Source organism: Salmo salar, chromosome ssa01 (genome assembly GCF_905237065.1).
Source record: "Salmo salar chromosome ssa01, Ssal_v3.1, whole genome shotgun sequence".
NCBI lineage: Eukaryota > Metazoa > Chordata > Actinopteri > Salmoniformes > Salmonidae > Salmo > Salmo salar.
Window position 1 is genome coordinate 139,169,621 of NC_059442.1, and position 18,874 is coordinate 139,188,494.

An 18,874-nucleotide genomic window follows, 5' to 3' on the forward strand; every position below is an offset into this window, starting at 1 on the left:
GGGCTGCCATAAAGCATACTTGTTATCACCCTGCCATAAACACAGACCGAGCCTAGCTTATCTATTGATACCATCACTGCCATGTTTCTCAAGAGTTAAACAGAAAATAACCTGGAATTATTTTATATGATGTGGGGAAACGGTTAAATGTAACACGTGAAAGATGGTGAGAAATGGAAGTTGGAGGAGCTTAGAGGTAAGTCAGTTGTGGAAAGGGACCCTGTGGGAAAAAAACAGGGCTAGCTATGTGCTTTGAAAAGAGACCAGAAAAATGTCAGAGCTCAGCATACAGTAAGACAGAAGAAAAGAACAAAGAGAAGTATGAGAAAAAGAGCCTGTCTGTGTGTGCGACCTATGTCAAATCAAATTTTATTGGTCACATACAGTACACATGGTTAGCAGATGTTATTGCGAGTGTAACAAAATTCTTATGCTTCTAGATCTGACAGTGCAGCAATATCTAACACATAATATCTAACAATTCCACAACAAAACCTAATACACACAGTCTAGTAAAGGAATAAGAATATTTAAGTATAAAATATATGGATGAGCAGTGACAGATCGGCTAAGATGCAATAGATAGTGAATGATACATTATACATTATATACTGTACATATGAGATGAGTAATGCGAGATATGTAAACATTCTTAAAGTGGCATTATTAAAGTGACTAGTGTTCCATTGATTAAAGTGGCCAGTGATATCAAGTCTGTAGGTAGGCAGCCGCCTCTCTGTGCTAGTGGTGGCTGTATAACAATCTGATGGCCTTGAGATAGTTGTTTTTCAGTCTCTTGGTCCCAGCTTTGATGCACCTGCACTGACCTCGCCTTCTGGATGGGAGCGGGGTGAACAGGCAGTGGCTTGGGTGGTTATTGTCGTTGATCTTTTTTGCCTTCCTGTGACATAGGGTGTTGTAGGTGTCCTGGGGGACAGGTAGTTTGGCACTGGTGATGCGTTGTGCAGACCGCACCACCCTCTGGAGAGCCTTGCGGTTGTGTGTGGTGCAGTTGCCGTAACAGGCGGTGTTACAGCCCGGCAGGATTTTTTGTTTTGAACACGGCAAGAGACAGTTGTAATTTGTAATTTACCCTTTAGTCAGCAGCCCTGTTTGTTCACACACACACACACACACACACACACACACACACACACACACACACACACACACACACACACACACACACACACACACAAAACTCTGTGATGTCAGCAGCGGGGGAGGGGCTTGCCTTATATGGCTTTATTTGCACAATACCTAACTTCCTCAGCATCTGCCATTGCTGTGCTGAGAGCGAGTGAGGGAGGGAGAGAGGCAGAGAGAGGCAGAGAGAGCTGCTAGGAAAGCGGTAGTAGCAGCACAGTGAAAGAGGTCTTGAGCAGCTTGAATAAATATTTGTGAAGGGCTAGCTACAGGAGGACACTGCCCATGGCTCAGTCTGCTAACGGTGTGGACCAGGATCTGGCCAGCAAGAGGCTCCACACGAGGTAGGACCCGAGCTGGAGGGGGGGGGGGAGTTAGTGTGATGTGGGACGCCTGGACGGTTGACAGACCCTGTTCTTAGTGGGGGGAGGAGAGTGGAAAGACGGGGAGATATGAGGGAGCGGCAGGGCTGAGAGACACAAGGGCTGCCGGCTCTCTGCCTGGCTGCCTGAGGAGGGCAAGACAGGGGAGCTAGCCTAGCCACAACTCCCTGGAAGTAGGCTCCAGCCAAAGCCTCATTCCTGGCCTTGGTCCTGGATAGCTTAGCCTTTCCTCTCCCAGACTTTGATCTTGATGCTGCTCTGTGGGATCTTAAGTGAATGAGCAGACTGGAAGGGGCCATGAAGAACGTGGGAGTGGAGCGTCTCAGCTGAGATTGGGCTCAATATTTGACACACACACACACACACACACACACACACACACACACACACACACACACACACACACACACACACACACACACACACACACACACACACACACACACGAACAAGCAGAGCACACAGCTGCTCAGTTAAGTCTATCTGCGGTAGGTGGATTTGTATATGCAACAGTCTGTCTAGGGGTGTATGAATCTTCCCGTGTCTTTGCACAGCCATGTCTTTCTCTGTCTCTGTCTGTTCCCTCCCTGTGCTCTCTACTACTGACTGCACTATATCAATTGGTTTCACATTGCTTTAAGGTTAAACATTATGGACAGTTTAATTATAGACTGTATAGAGAGTATGACAGTGAAAATAATGGTGTGTCAGTTTTATTCTAGATTTGAATGTCCTAAACTAGTAAGGGATACATGAAAGTGTGTGTCGATTGTCTGAATCAGCAGTAAGACCATGTTGGATTCATTAGCTTTAAATAAAACAAAAAAAATGTCTGCTGGCAATGTTAATGACTGTTGTGAATGAACATTCACAGGGCCTGCGAGGTCATCACGCTACCCTCTCTTTCAAACACACATACACAGGTTAATCCTGTGTTTTTCGGGCACTTTATTTGGATAGTCCGGATTTTCCATCTGCAGATGCTCTACAGATGGTCATGCAGTTCTATCTGTTCATAAGCAACAGCCTACTAAGGTTAGGTTTAGAATAAGGGTTAGGGTTTAGATGAGGGTTAGGGCTAGTAGATCGTTTGTAGAGCGTCTACAGATGGACTATCCAAATATAATGTTACACACACACCACAACAGAGAAATGGATATGTAAATATGCACTGCACAACGTGTGTTTATGTATATAGGTACGTTCCATTTGATTCAATCAAATCAAAATCAAATCAATTTTATAAATAGCCCTTCTTACATCAGCTGATATATCAAAGTGCTGTACAGAAACCCAGCCTAAAACCCCAAATAGCAAGCAATGCAGGTGTAGAAGCACGGTGGCTAGGAAAAACTCACTAGAAAGGCCAAAACCTAGGACGAAACCTAGAGAGGAACCATGCTATGAGGGGTGGCCAGTCCTCTTCTGGCTGTGCCAGGTGGAGATTATAACAGAACATGGCCAAGATGTTCAAATGTTCATAAATGACCAGCATGGTCAAATAATAGTAATCACAATGAACAGGTCAGGGTTCCATAGCCGCAGGCAGAACAGTTGAAACTGGAGCAGCAGCACGGCCAGGTGGACTGGGGACAACAAGGAGTCATCATGCCAGGTAGTCCTGAGGCATGGTCCTAGGGCTCAGGTCCTCCGAGAGAGAGAGAGAGAGAGAGAGAGAGAGAGAAGAAAGAAAGAAAGAAAGAAAGAAAGAAAGAAAGAAAGAAAGAAAGAAAGAAAGAAAGAAAGAAAGAAAGAAAGAAAGAAAGAGAGAGTTAGAGAGAGCATACTTAACCTCTCAGGGCTAGTGGGACGTGACCGTCCCACTCTATTCAACAGCCAGTGGAACAGCGTGGCGCGAAATACAAAAACCTAAAAAATGCAATAATTTCAATTTTTCAAACATACGACTATTTTACACCATTTTAAAGATAAGACTCTCGTTAATCTAACCACATTGTCCGATTTCAAAAAGGCTTTACAGCGAAAGCAAAACATTAGATTATGTTAGGAGAGTACATAGCCCAAAATAATCACACAGCCATTTTCCAAGCAAGCATATATGTCACAGAAACCCAAAACACAGCTAAATGAAGCACTAACCTTTGATGATCTTCATCAGATGACACTCCTAGGACATTATGTTATACAATACATGCATGTTTTGTTCAATCAAGTTCATATTTATATAAAAAAACAGCTTTTTACATTGGTGTGTGATGTTCAGAAAATGTATCCCCACTGAAAACTTCCGGTGAATTTACTAAATTACTCATCATAAACATTGACAAAATACATAACAATTATTTTAAGAATTATAGATACAGAACTCGTTTATGAAATCGCTATGTCAGATTTTAAAATAGCTTTTCGGCGAAAGCACATTTTGCAATATTCTGAGTACATAGCTCAGCCATCACGGCTAGCTATTTTGACACCCGCCAACTTCGGGGCACACTAAACTCAGAATTACTATTAGAAAAATTGTATTACCTTTGCTGATCTTCGTCAGAATGTACTCCCAGGACTGCTACTTCCACAAGAAATGTTGTTTTTGTTCCAAATAATCCATAGTTATGTCCAAATACCTCTGTTTTGTTTGTGCGTTCAGGTCACTATCCAAAGGGTAACGCGCGAGCGCATTTCGAGACAAAAAAATTGAAAATGTTCCATTACCGTAAATAGAAGCGTGTCAAACGCTGTTTAAAATACATTTTTATGGTATTTTTCTCTTAAAATAGCGATAATATTTTAACCGGACAATAGTGTATTCATTCAAAGAGGAAAATAAAAAATAGCGTGGTCTCGTGAACGCGCATATCCAATCTCTTTGTCCCCAGGCAGACCACTGACAAACTGAGCTACTATACTCTGCCCAGAGACAGAAGACGCCTCAATCCGCTTTCTGAAGGCTTTAGAGAGCCAATGGAAGCCTTAGAAAGTGCTACGTAACCCCACAGATACTGTAGTTTCGATAGAGAATCTAAAGAAGAACTACAAATTCTCAGACAGGCCACTTCCTGCTTGGAATTTTCTCAGATTTTTGCCTGCCATATGAGTTCTGTTATACTCACAGACACCATTCAAACAGTTTTAGAAACTTCAGAGTGTTTTCTATCAAAATCTACAAATAATATGCATATTCTCGTTTCTGGGCAAGAGTAGTAACCAGTTTAAATTGGGTATGTTTTTTATCCGCCGTGAAAATACTGCCCCCTAGCCCAGACAGGTTAAATTCACACAGGACACCGGATAAGACAGGAGAAATACTCCAGATATAACAGACTGACCCTAGCCCCCCGACACATAAACTACTGCAGCATAAATACTGGAGGCTGATCAGTTTTGATCAATTCTATCAGTTTTTAACTACAACTCTTTTTGATTCGAACAAAACTTTCTATACGTATTACCATGAGACATCTGTCTTCATCACTGGAAAAAAGAAACCATTGTTTGATATAATTTAAAAGCCATTGTATAATTTCTTGAAAAAAAGTTTTACAAAAAGTGTGTCATCATTTTTACCTTCGCTGTAAGTGATCTAAAAACATCTAAACTCCGTTTTTTTTTCTTCATTTTTGCATGTGTTGTGGTTTAGACCCTATTTTATATTATCTGAGCTGTTTGTGTTGTGCAAGTCTTTGGTTGAGACACAACATGCTCTTGAATATGCTCTTGAATTGAACATGTTTTAGCTGATAAATATACTAAAATGGGAATAAAATAGACATTTCAACTTAAATGGTAGCACAAAGATGGTTGGAGGTCCACACATTAGATAATATTGACTTGAAATAGAATATCAGTTGTTTTAAATTATACTGTTAATCTTCCATATGACTCCTGTTGAAATATCGATACATGGGAATTTATATTCTAAGTTGACATTTGATGGTGGGTGGACCGACGGCCATCGTTGTGGTAATAATTGGAAGTTAAAATGTAAATATGTACCAGCTAAATTGCAGTGGTCTGAAGGGATATGTTAATTCTATGAATTCTATTTCTATGATTGAAATGCACCCACCCTGCATTCAAGAGTCTGCTGTGTCTAAACCGATGGCAGGCACAACACAAAAACCTCAGATGATGTAAAATAGGGTCTAAGCTACAATGTATGCAAAAATGAAATAAATCAGAGTTTAGGTGATGGATGTTAAAAAGTAAAAAAAATGACATTGTTATTTAACTTATTTTTCAAGAAATTATTAAATAATTTGACTATCCTGTTTATAAACTTTCAAATGATAAACTCAACCATTTATCTTTTCCAGTGATGAAGACATGGATGTCTCATGTTAGGGTGTGCGAAATAAGCTTTGAGCAACCTACTGTATCTCCTAAACATTTTGGCATTCAGGTTCATAAAGTAACTTGCTGACCACTTCTTCAATGGGCTAATACAGTATGTTTGGAAAGTTTGGTTCAAATCAAAAGGGTTGTGGTCAAAAAATGATTGAAATCAAATGGAACAACCCTATATGGTACTCTGTGTGCGTGTGTGCGTCTGTGCATCCATGTGTGTGTTTGTGTCGTGAGTAAAGGGAAAAACACAGATTAGTCAACAGCAGGGCATTGTCTGGGGCAATTTTTTAATCACAAGCTAAATAAAGTCTCTCTCATTCATCTGTTTGTGTTTGATACACAACGATCCATTCATGGCTTTGTGGGCAGTGCAGACACAACAATACTGAAGTATGGAGAGGTTCAGCTCTGAAGAGGTGCTTCAGACCCTCTCTGTTTTCTAACACAGCAGATGACTATTCATTAGTCCCAGAGCTAATGTCGGTGTTCCTGTACAGAGCTGAAACAGTGTCTGGCACTCCATCTGTCCGTGACCAAGAGGTTTTCCTCTGTCAAAATATTCAATGACAAGTTCTTCCATTATCTATTGCATTCAATTGATGTAGCTAGACTATAAGAGCAATAGAGAAAAGGATTCAGGAAACCTCTATATGGCACTGTAATATGAAGGCCTCATCATGACCTGAAGTTGTGCACCCTGTTTGTTGTTGTTGTGTGTTCATACTTCTTGGAGAGATAAACACAGCCACCTGTGTATCAGGAATAACCTGCTCACATGCATACTGAGATCTTTTGAGGTCCTTATAAAGGCATAAACCAAACCTTTCTCCTCAAGCAAAGTGCGCCATCGCTGTTAAATCAGTCTATTTTAAGAGGCATTGAATGTGGTATTAATGTGATATTAATATACATTTTTTTGGTTACATTCCTTCAAACTTTCTCCCAATTCCACAGACAGTAAAATCTGTTGACACCATCTATTATAGTGAGAGTCTAGGAGAAGGAGAAAGATAGAGAAGGAAAAACAGAGAGGAGAGAAGGAGGGGAAGACAGGGATCAGCCAAAACTGAAAGGGACACTTACTGAGGAGAAAAAACATTCCTGGAGAGTTTCTTTTTGGTTTCCCCTGACAACCAGCCTTGCCTCGCTGTAATTATGGTCGGATTAGTACTCTGAGCACAGCTCTCCTGAGCCAAACAAGGAAGCAGCCAAGAGAACAGTATCATAGCACCCAGAATCATAGTACCCAGAATCATATACACATTCAGCCAAGCATCACATGACACATACTCTGGCCTTGCCAAATGTAACAGGACAGATCTGAACTGTGTCACCTTGACACTCATGCCCACACTCAAATATATTTGATTACCGTGGGTGGTTATAGAGCTATTTCAACTGAAACTGAAGGCAAACAACTGTCTTCAGGTCTCAGGCCGAACCCCGATCAATATAATAGTAACCTTTATCAGAACCAGAGGAAACTCACCATAGTCCAATATTTGCTGGGCTTGTCATTATGGTGGATGGGAGAAGCTGGAGAATTGGAAAGCTTGGTCAGAAAACCACAGGTCTGTGGTACAGATCTATATGTTTATTGAATAAAACGAGACGCATTACTATTACATTGACATTGATATCAGTTTGTGCCAAATATCAAGGCAGAGAATGTTATAGTCTGATTTTATTAGTGCTGTATATCCTGGTATAAATTACATATTAGCTTTGAAATCAGAGATCTTGGTGGATGGGCATTCCACCACAAATCATCAAATGTTTTACCATTTGGGATTGATCTCTCACTTTTTCACCCTAAACTGAGTACAGACTAATTTGCAGGGTTGGGGAGTAACTGATTACATAATATATTGTAATCGGATTACAGATACTTTTGAAAAACTAGAAGATTATTTCTTGGATTACTTTTAAATTCAGAAAGGATGTTTAAAAAAAAGACATTATTTACAAATTCTGTTGTTTTCTCAATAACATTCAATTCAGCATTGAAGTTAAGTTTGTTCCACTTGAGCAAGTCTGACCACAAGTCAGAGACCACTGATGACACACCAAATGCATTTGATGGATCACTTGTCTTCTAATGCCTCTAAGGGGAAAGTCATCAAAAAGTAACTGAAAGTAATCAGATTACTATAATGAATGTGTGTAATCCAAAAGTTGTGTTACTGATTCAGGGCCGGCGTTATGGGCAGGCTTTAGGGGGCCTGGTGCACCCTACCATACCTCCTTGCCTGTCCAAATAAAATATTTCAATATTGATAATTTGACCGAGATGCGCTCCCTGACAAAGATGCATCAATCTCAGGTAAAGCATCCGAGCGAGCAAAACAGAACCCCTATGTCTCAGTATGTGTAGCCCATGTACAGTATCTGATGCTGTCTGTACAAAAACAGTATGGCATGTCATACTCTTTTTGGCCAGACGGCATCAGATATATGGGCTATTTAACTTCCCTGGGCTACGCGATTCAACAGCCAGTGATTCAACAGCCAGTGGAATCGCGTGGCGCGAAATACAAATACCTCAAAAATAATATAACTTCAATTTCTCAAACATATGACTATTTTACACCATTTTAAAGACAAGACTCTCGTTAATCTAACCACATTGTCCGATTTCAAAAAGGCTTTACAGCGAAAGCAAAACATTAGATTATGTCAGGAGAGTACCCTGCCAAAAATAATCACACAGCCATTTTCAAAGCAAGCATATATGTCACAAAAACCAAAACCACAGCTAAATGCAGCACTAACCTTTGATGATCTTCATCAGATGACACTCCTAGGACATTATGTTATACAATACATGCATGTTTTGTTCAATCAAGTTCATATTTATATAAAAAACAGCTTTTTACATTAGCATGTGATGTTCAGAACTAGCATACCCACCGAAAACTTCCGGTGAATTTACTAAATTACTCACGCTAAACGTTTACAAAAAACATAACCATTATTTTAAGAATTATAGATACAGAACTCCTTTATACAATCGCGGTGTCAGATTTTAAAATAGCTTTTCGGCGAAAGCACATTTTGCAATATTCTGAGTACATAGCTCAGCCATCACGGCTAGCTATTTTGACACCCACCAAGTTTGGGACTCACTAAACTGAGAATTACTATTAGAAAAATTGTATTACCTGTGCTGTTCTTTGTCAGAATGCACTCCCAGGACTTCTACTTCAACAACAAATGTTGTTTTGGTTCCAAATAATCCGGAGTTATATTCAAATAGCTCCGTTTTCTTCGTGCATTCAGGTCACTATCCGAAGGGTGATGCGCGAGCGCATTTCGTGACAAAAAATGTCAAAATATTCCATTACCGTACTTAGAAGCATGTCAAACGCTGTTTAAAATCAATTTTTATGCTATTTTTCTCATAAAATAGCGTTAATATTCCAAGCGGGCAACGTTGTATTCATTCAAAGGCTGAAAGAAAAAAATTGAGAATTCTCGTGAACGCGCATCTCAGTCTCACTGTCCCCAGGCTGACCACTCACAAACAGAGCTGTTGTACTTTGCCCAGAGACAGCAGACACCCCATTCCACTTTCTGGCGGCTTTAGAGAGCCAATGGGAGCCTTAGAAAGTGTCACGTTACAGCACAGATGCTGTATTTTTGATAGAGATGCAACAAAAGGACAACAAATTGTCAGACAGGGCACTTCCTGTATGGAATCTTCTCAGGTTTTGGCCTGCCATATGAGTTCTGTTATACTCACAGACACCATTCAAACAGTTTTAGAAACTTTAGAGTGTTTTCCATCCAAATCTACTAATTAAATGCATATTCTCATTTCTGGGCAAGAGTAGTAACCAGTTTAAATCGGGTATGTTTTTTATCCGGCCGTGCAAATACTGCCCCCTAGCCCCAACAGGATATAGTAAGACAGAGGGGTACTGTTTCCCTTGAGTATAATTTAAATTGTTGGGACAAAAAGAAGTGGAGGGGTGTGTTGTGAAGAAATAGGCCATCGCTCACCAGAATGCATGCGCTCAGCTCTCCTGTCTCTCACCAGTTCTTGCGCATTCATTGTGTGAATTGTTTGCCCTTTCATTTTTTGTTTTATTTATAAATTCCACATTGCATATGCAGACACGGCGCCAGGATTTTTTCTCTCCCGGGGCCAAGGGGGGGCTTGACCAATACGTAGGGGTGCTAAGAAAATAGTTGATTTTCATGACTTCAGAGTTATAAGGAAATTCTCCTTTTTCAATAAAAGCAGATATGGCGCATAGCACATTCAATATAAATGTAGTTTAATTGAATTTGGCCAAAAAATATTCAACAAAATAGCTATAAGCCTAACACAAGTGACCACAAGGCAATGACAAAAACGTCTTTCACGTGCAAAGGTCTTTCAGCAATAACTTCTTTTTACATTTTTAAAATGTATTTCACCTTTATTTAACCAGGTTAGTTGAGAACAAGTTCTCATTTACAACTGTGACCTGGCCAAGATAAAGCAAAGCAGTGCGACACATACAACAACACAGAGTTACACGTGGGATAAACAAACATACAGTCAATAACACAATAGAAAAAGTCTACATACAGTTTGTGCAAATGAGGTAAGATAAGGGAGGTAAAGGCAATAAATAGGCCGTAGTGGCGAAATAATTTCAATTTAGCAATTAAACACTGGAGTGATAGATGTGCAGAAGATGAATGTGCAAGTAGAGATACTGGGGTGCAAAGCAGCAAAAAAATAAAATAAATAAATAAATAACAGTATGGGGATGAGGTAGTTGGATGGGCTAATTACAGATGGGCTATGTACAGGTGCAGTGATCTGTGAGCTGCTCTGACAGCTGGTGATTAAAGCTAGTGAGGGAGATATGAGTCTCCAGCTTTAGTGATTTTTGCAATTCGTTCCAGTCATTGGCAGCAGAGACCTGGAAGGTAAGGCGGCCAAAGGAGGAATTGGCTTTGGGGGTTACCAGTGAAATATACCTGCTGGAGGTCGTGCTACGGGTGGGTGCTGCTATGGTGACCAGTGAGCTGAGATAAGGTGGGGCTTTACCTAGCGAAGACTTATAGATGACCTGGAGCCAGTGGGTTTGGCACCACAATACATCCAAAATGCACCAAGTGCATTTATACCATATGCATAATCAGACAACTGTGCATTGGTAATAATGTTTTTGGATGAAATGGCTATCACAACGTCATAAATGAAATTAATAATATCCAAAGTGCAGCCACAATGAGAAGTGCAATGCACTTAGCCTATGCCTGTTAACTGTGCACACACACACACACACTTGTAAAACAAACTGCTATCATCACAATCTTAGTGATTATATTTCTGTTGCAAACAGAAATTACTTGTAGGCCGACAATATACATGCATCATGCTGTGTATTGGTTATAATGTTACGGATTAAATGTCTATCACAACACCAGAAATGACAGGAATAATATCCACAGTGCAGCCACAACAAGAAGTGCATTTACCCTATGCCTGTCCACTGTGCACACATGGTGTAAAATGAGCTGGCTATCACAATCTTAGCGATTATATTTCTATTGCAAAAATACTTGTAGGCCGACAATATGCATGCATCTTCTTGTTCCATCCAGATCAGCGTGATTGAATCATGTTCCCACCACCAGACAGGCATGCTCTGTCAATAAATAAAAGGCCTTTCAGATACTCACCAAGTGTTGTTTTATAGAAGGACGATGCGTCTGTTGTGGTTCAGTGCAAATTAGTCTATAATCTTCTGGACATCCAGGGCCTTGGTTCTTTCTGCGTGTATGGACAGGCAGACAAGGTTGCTGAGTTGAGGGTTTGCCCAGTATTTCATTCAGTATATCATGATACGTATACTTAGCATTTCTACTATTATCTCAGATTTTCTGTGCAACTGTTTTGTCGAATTTGCCCATGAAAGTTCAATGACGTTTCCCTTGTTGACAGCCGTGTCGTTTTCTATGTCTCCTCTGTGAAAGTCCCTGGTATGCAGTGTAACGCAATGACTCCACAACTGATCTCATATACTCTGTTTTCTCTGACTATTTTCAAATGTCCAGCACATAGAGAATTGCATATTGTTGAGCCAGACTCTTCCTGAATAGTCCACTCATTCCACGCTGTCATTGCATATTTATGCTCCACACTAGCATTGTGTGTCTTGAATGAACTTGTCGCCTTCTTCCAGTTCTGTTAGCCATCATGGGTAAATGCCGCCTTCTCTCCACAATGGTTTCCTGGATGCTGAAAGTGGCCGCATGCAAAGCAGAAAGCACGATCCTTTGAAATAGAATATTCCAGCCATTTGTAACCCTCATACCATCTACGATTGAAGTAGCGATCCTGCTGTCCAACTTTTGTGACTGGATAATGCCGAAGAAGAGGCCGCCTTGGTTCTTCAACAGGTGACTGGCTTAAATCAGAGGGAGCGGTGGCTGTGCTAACAGTGCAGCTAACGGTGGCTGTGGAGCACCTAGCAGCGACGAACTGCTCTGGTTCTCTCTCACGTCGTGGCTCATGAGTTTCTCTCTCCGACTCATCTTTCTTAGCTCCCTCTTCTTCAGCCCCCTCAGAGACAGGGTCTGGATATTCAATTTCTACCCGTACTCTTCTCTTGATCAGAAAACAGTCCATTGCAACGGGGTGAGATGGGCGACTAGCTAGCTACAAGTTAGCTCACATAACATAGCCTAACGTGCGCAAGCACACGCACGCACACACACGCGAGCACGCAAGCATGCCAGCCATAGGGTACACACAAGGCACGAGCACGCAGCCAGGGATAGGATTGGGAACAGAATGCCTGGTTATTAACTTTAACATATTTTTTTTATTTATATATTTTTTAAATACTAAAATGCTTGAGGGGGCTTAACTGGGGCAACGCAGATTTGTGACGGGGCTATAGCCCCCTCTAGCCCCGGTGTAGCGCCGTGCATGTGCATATGTCACCAGTAGTAAAATGTATCGTTAATCCCCGTCACTTGGTTCTATTCATTAATGTTAATGCATGTATTAAATCAGTCATTTACCATTCTCATTGTCGGAGTGGAAACGTTGTTTGCAGAGTTCGCAACCTATTACACTTGTGAGAAACAAGTTTTGGTTTATTTCATAACCATCATTTAAGAGTTGTCCATTTTGTCATTGTCTTCTGTCTGGAGTGCTCCATATGAGCAATAAGCATGTGTCTGCTTTCTCTGTCCTGTTAAATGTTGAGGGATCTCGCATGCATAGTAGCTTACCTGGCCTGCTGGGCGCAAATGTAGCGAAGTGCCCATTTGGGGATGTCTGATTGTCTTAACTCACCACGTCCAACAATGAGCTGAGCTTCTCAGACATGTTTTCTTCATCTCACACAGTAAGTCAACGAAGTCTGTTTTTTAAACATCCATTGCAAATGATAATAGTTCCTCACTGTATTTGAAAAATATTTCCTCGGTGTGAAACAAAATATCATGATCTGATGATCCCATATACTGTATCCAGTGGAAATGTCATAAAATCAGAGAGGTGCAGGGGGCCTTGCTCAGGGGTAGAATGACAGATTTTTACCTTGTCGGCTCGGGGATTCGAGCCAGCAACCTTTCAGTTACTGTCCCAATACTCCTACCCGCTAGGCTACCTGCCGCCCCTTTTATTTGTTGGCTTGATTCATTTTTTGTTAGTTGACAATAAAAGTTGTATGCCTACTGCTGCATTAGCCTATAGGCTATCTCTGAGTTCCACACGCTCATTTCTTTAGCTGCCAATGGATCAAGGTGTATCAATGTGTCCATATGGCAGAGACTGGGGCTCTCGCATTAGTTGAATTATAACTTTTCTATTTTATGATTAATCAAGAGACAATGATTTTGATGAACAAAAACGTTATTATTGAAATGAAACTGTCCGACGACAACGCGCATATGAAAATCATAACTGGCACGCAGACTGGTAGAAATGTCTTCAATATAAAACCCATTTAAAAAAATGTGTGCAGGCGCACCTGAAAAAAAACGTGCCCCCCTTTCTAAATCAAATGCCCTTCAATCTGATTTGTTCTGGTGCCGGCCCTGTATTGATTACAATTTGACAGATAGCTAGTAACTGTAATGGATTACATTTAGAAAGTAACCTACCTAACCATGCTAATGTCTCCACTCAGACGGTCAAAGTTCAACCAAAACCTTTTCTTCTCTCAACAGACAGACACATTTAAGTTCACCCATTCTTCTGATAAGTGTGGCCGACCAATGACACAGCCACCTCTGATGAACTCACAAAACTCACTTCCTGTAAACTGACCAACGAGGACGTGTAACCCGGGGGCTGCCATGATGAGTGTTGGGCTAGCATGCCGTCTCCCTCAGACCACAGGCGGGTTATTATGGGATGCTTGTCTCCAAACAGACCAAGTTGAGCAGTAATCAGAGGAGAGCATGGCAGACTTTACCACACAGACACATTCTTAGAACAGCCACAGGGAAAATACAGTATTGGAGCCGGGTCTTAAAACCCTCCAATACATGCCAATAATGTAAGATTTATGTCAGTGCATTTCTCTTGTTGTTTTTTTACTACCTTCGTCTGTCTGCCGGGTCAATGTTACTCACACACATCTTCAGTTAGGACATTCTCTGTCACTTGTTCAACTCAACTGTCCCCGATGACCCCTTTGCCTCCTTTCCAAGGGAAAGGTCATGTAAAAATAACTCTGATTACGCAATCAGAACAAAGACATCTTCCATTTTTATTGGCACTATAATGCTTGACTACTGCTGGGGTCTTGAGTTCAGGCCACACAGATGAAGCTTGTGCCTGTTTTAATTGTAAATATATACTTTCCCAATATAACTTCCCTTCAGGGAAGAGAAAGCACACTCTACATATGTTTAAAAAAATTCACAGCCAACATCTGGGAGCTTTATGCAAGGCAAGAAACATGATCTAAGTATCCATATCGTTTCTGGGAAAGAGGAAATCGTTTGACCTCGTTTGAATTTATAACTGTAATTTTAAGACTAAACGAAGTCTCTGTGGTCACACACACCACATTTTTATGCGACTACTTTGTGGCTCAGCGGCATGAGGGTGTTTTATGACATGCTGTGTAATTATTGTTTGTCTAGAAGGATTCCACATTCAGTGGTGTAAGCTTATTAAAGATCTCTCTCGCCTTCTCGCTCGTTGTAATTTCCTCATTGTCCTCAACTATAAAGTAATTAATGAAAACATCCAAGGTAAAAACAAAACATCAAGAAGCATGCTACAATAACAAATCTCCTCCCTTTTACAGACTAAACCATAATTCCACTCCACATTTTTGCACACTGATTCCCAATATCTTCAATAAAACCACATGACAGCCTTTTTTACTGGTATATTATGGCGACTTAGTGTTACTATGCAAAGACCAACTGTCACGGAGGGAAAATGTATTATTCCTTTTTGAGTACTATCTATCTTTGGCCCAGAGTAACCATGGCTCCCTTTTTGATTCCACTCTTTGGAGGTTTATCCTGGCTTCAAATTGGGCCGCATCCAGTAGCCAAACGTTGTGGAATGTTGCAGATAGAAATGCATGAATAGAGCCGATGTGATTCCTTATTCTACATGTCAGAGAGGCATATTTGTTATACATAGCATATTTCTATCTGAATTTAACAAAACGTTACATCCTGCTGAATGTGCCCCTGGCTCCTTCAGTAACCTCACAGTGTGAATGAGTATTCGGATATCATATACTTGGGTAAATATTCAACTAAACATTGCCTGTGTTAAATTAGCATATTTCTATTAGCTCCCGCTGAACACTCCTAACTCACTGATGATTTGTTTTTCCCCCTCAATGAATAAGTACAGGCCACACAGCAAAGCGCAAACAACGATATAGCTACTGATTTAGGGTTTAAAACCCACTATGGTCAATGTCCGCGCCCCTGTGGAAATTCTATTAGCATAATAAAAAATAATCCCTAGAAAAATCTGTCAGTTTAAGCTACAGGTCTGTTGTTTTTTTGCATTGGTTGAGTCTCAATCCACCGCATCCGCTTATGTTGCACTTCCACATCTGCGGTGAAAGGTGACAGAGCCAGAACAGTGTTCGTCTGACAATGAAACGTCCTGAAAAAAATCGCTCCTCACAAAATCGTCTGTAGTGTCCGGAGGGTTTGGCCTACAAGCTATTTTGACCTCTCTATTGAAAGATGAGACCAGTGGTGGAACAAGTACAGAATTGTCATACTTGAGTAAAAGTAAAGATACGTTAATAGAAAATTACTCAAGTAAAAGTGAGTCACTCAGTAAAATACTACTTGAGTAAAAGTCTAAAAGTATTTGGTTTTAAATATACTTATGTATCAAAAGTAAAAATAATTTTATATGACTTATATTGAGGAAACTAGACAGCAGCATTTTCTTTTTTTCTTTACAGATAGCCAGGGGCACACTCCAACACTCAGACATAATTTACAAACAAAGCATGTGTTCAGTGAGTCTGCCAGATCAGAGTCAGTAGGGATGACCAGGGATGTTCTCTTGATAAGTGTGTGAATTGGATCGTTTTCCTGTCCTGCTTAGCATTCGAAATGTAACGAATACTTTTGGGTGTCAGGGGAAATGTATGGAGTAAAAAGCACAGTAATGTAGTGGAGTAAAAGTAAAAGTTCTCGAAAATATAAATAGTAAAGCGCAGCTACCCCAAAAAACTACTTAAGTAGTACTATATAGTATTTTTACTTAAGTACTTTACGCCACTGGATGGGACTCTCACGATGGTGTTCTCCGTTTTGCTCTATAACCCATACAAGCATCTTGAGACTCGTCTGAAGTCGGTACAGCCGATCTGCCAACTTCTGTCTGTAGCATCCGAACAGTTTGGGATACACAGTAATATAGGCTACACACCCCTCTGTGCAAAGGTGAGACTCACGAGCACGTACATGTCGATTATTTTGCTCTAGGATGCCCACAGGCCTCACACGACTCATCTGAAGGTCGCCTGGTACCAGTTGAAAAAATGAACGGAAGTACTGTATTCAGTGCATGGGGAAAGTATTCAGACACCTTGACCTTTTCCACATTTTGTTGTGTTACAGCCTTATTCTAAAATGTATTAAATTGTTTATTTCCCCCTCATCAATTTACACAAATTACCCGATAATGACAAAGCAAAAACTGTTTTTTTAGAAATTTTTGCACTCTGACGGAGCTCTAGAGTTCCTCTGTGGAGATGGGAGAACCTTCCATAAGGACAACCATCTCTGCAGCACTCCACCAATCAGGCCTTTATGGTAGAGTGACAATGCAGGAGTGGCTTTGGGACAAGTCTCTGAATGTCGTTGAGTGGCCCAGCCAGAGCCCGGACTTGAACCCGATAGAACACCTCTGGAGAGACCTGAAAATAGCTGTGAAGTAACACTCCCCATCCAACAGGACAGAGCATGAGATCATCTGCAGAGAAGAATGCGACTAACTCCCCAATACAGGTGTACCAAGCTTGTAGCGTCATACCAAAGACTCGATGCTCTAATCACTGCCAAAAGGTGCTACAACAAAGTACTGAGTAAAGGGTCTGAATACTTATTGTACATGTGATTTCAATTAATAAATTAGCTCAAATGTAAAAAAAATGTTTTTGCTATGTCATTATGGTTTATTGTGTGTATAGACTGATGAGGGGGAAAAAACAATTTAATCAATTTTAGAATAAGGCTGTAACGTAAAACAACTGTGGAGAAAGTCGAGGGGTCTGAATACTTTCCGAAGGCACTGCAAATACAGTTAAAGTCAGAAGTTTACATACACTTAGGTTGGAGTCATTAAAAAACTCATTTTCAACCACTCCACACATTTCTTGTTAACTAACTATAGTTTTGGCAAGTCGGTTAGGACATGATGTCATGATGTCAAGCTTTAGAAGCTTCTGATAGGCTAATTGACATCATTTGAGTCAATTGGAGCTGTACCTGTGGATGTATTTCAAGGCCTACCTTCAAACTCAGTGCCTCTTTGCTTATCATGTGTAAAATCAAAAGAAATCAGCCAAATTATAGACCTCCACAAGTCTGGTTCATCCTTGGGAGCAATTTCCAAACGCCTGAAGGTACCACGTTCATCTGTACAAACAATAGTATGCAAGTATAAACACCATGGGACCACGCAGCCGTCATACCATTCAGGAAGGATATGAGTTCTGTCTCCTAGAGATGAAAGTACTTTGGTGAGAAAAGTGCAAATCAATCCCAGAACAACAGCAAAGGACCTTGTGAAGATGCTGGAGGAAACAGGTACAAACGTATCTATATCCACAGTAAAACGAGTCCTATATCGACATAACCTGAAAGGCCACTCAGCAAGGAAGAAGCCACTGCTCCAAAACCGCCATAAAAAAGCCAGACTACGGTTTGCATCTGCACATGGGGACAAAGATCATACTTTTTGGAGAAACGTTCTCTGGCCTGATGAAGCACATATAGAACTGTTTGGCCATAATGACCATCGTTATGTTTGGAGGAAAAAGGGGGAGGCTTGCAAGCCGAAGAACACCATCCCAACCGTGAAGCACGGGGGTGGCAGCATCATGTTGTGGGGGTGCTTTGCTGCAGGAGGGACTGGTGCACTTCACAAGATAGATGGCATCATGAGGGAGGAAAATTATGTGGATATATTGAAGCAACATCTCAAGACATCAGTCAGGAAGAAGCTTGGTCACAAATGGGTCATCCAAATGGACAATGACCCCAAGCATACTTCCAAAGTCAAGGTATTGGAGTGGCCATTACAAAACCTTGACCTCAATCCTATAGAAGATTTGTGGGCAGACCTGAAGAAGCGTGTGCGAGCAAGGAGACCTGACTCAGTTACATCACCTCTGTCAGGAGGAATGGGCCAAAATTCACCCAACTTATTGTGGGATGCTTGTGGAAGGCTACCCAAACGTTTGACCCAAGTTAAACAATTTAAAGTCAATGCTACCAAATACTAATTGAATGTATGCATGTAAACTTCTGACCCACTGGGAATGAGATGAAAGAAATAAAAGCTTAAATAAATCATTCTC

The 18,874-nt window shown here is 40.8% G+C and overlaps 1 protein-coding gene across 2 annotated transcripts in view; it reads left to right on the forward strand.

The window, feature by feature from the left end:
• Positions 1–1,241: 1,241 nt before the first annotated feature.
• LOC106565740 (G-protein-signaling modulator 1) overlaps positions 1,242–18,874 on the forward strand; it is a 45,144-nt gene continuing 27,511 nt past the window's right edge. For both annotated transcript variants that reach the window (XM_045691038.1, XM_045691043.1), the window contains exon 1: positions 1,242–1,490. In XM_045691038.1, the coding sequence (XP_045546994.1) occupies positions 1,432–1,490 (59 nt within the window). In that variant the 5' untranslated portion in view covers positions 1,242–1,431. The remainder of the gene's footprint in view (positions 1,491–18,874) is intronic.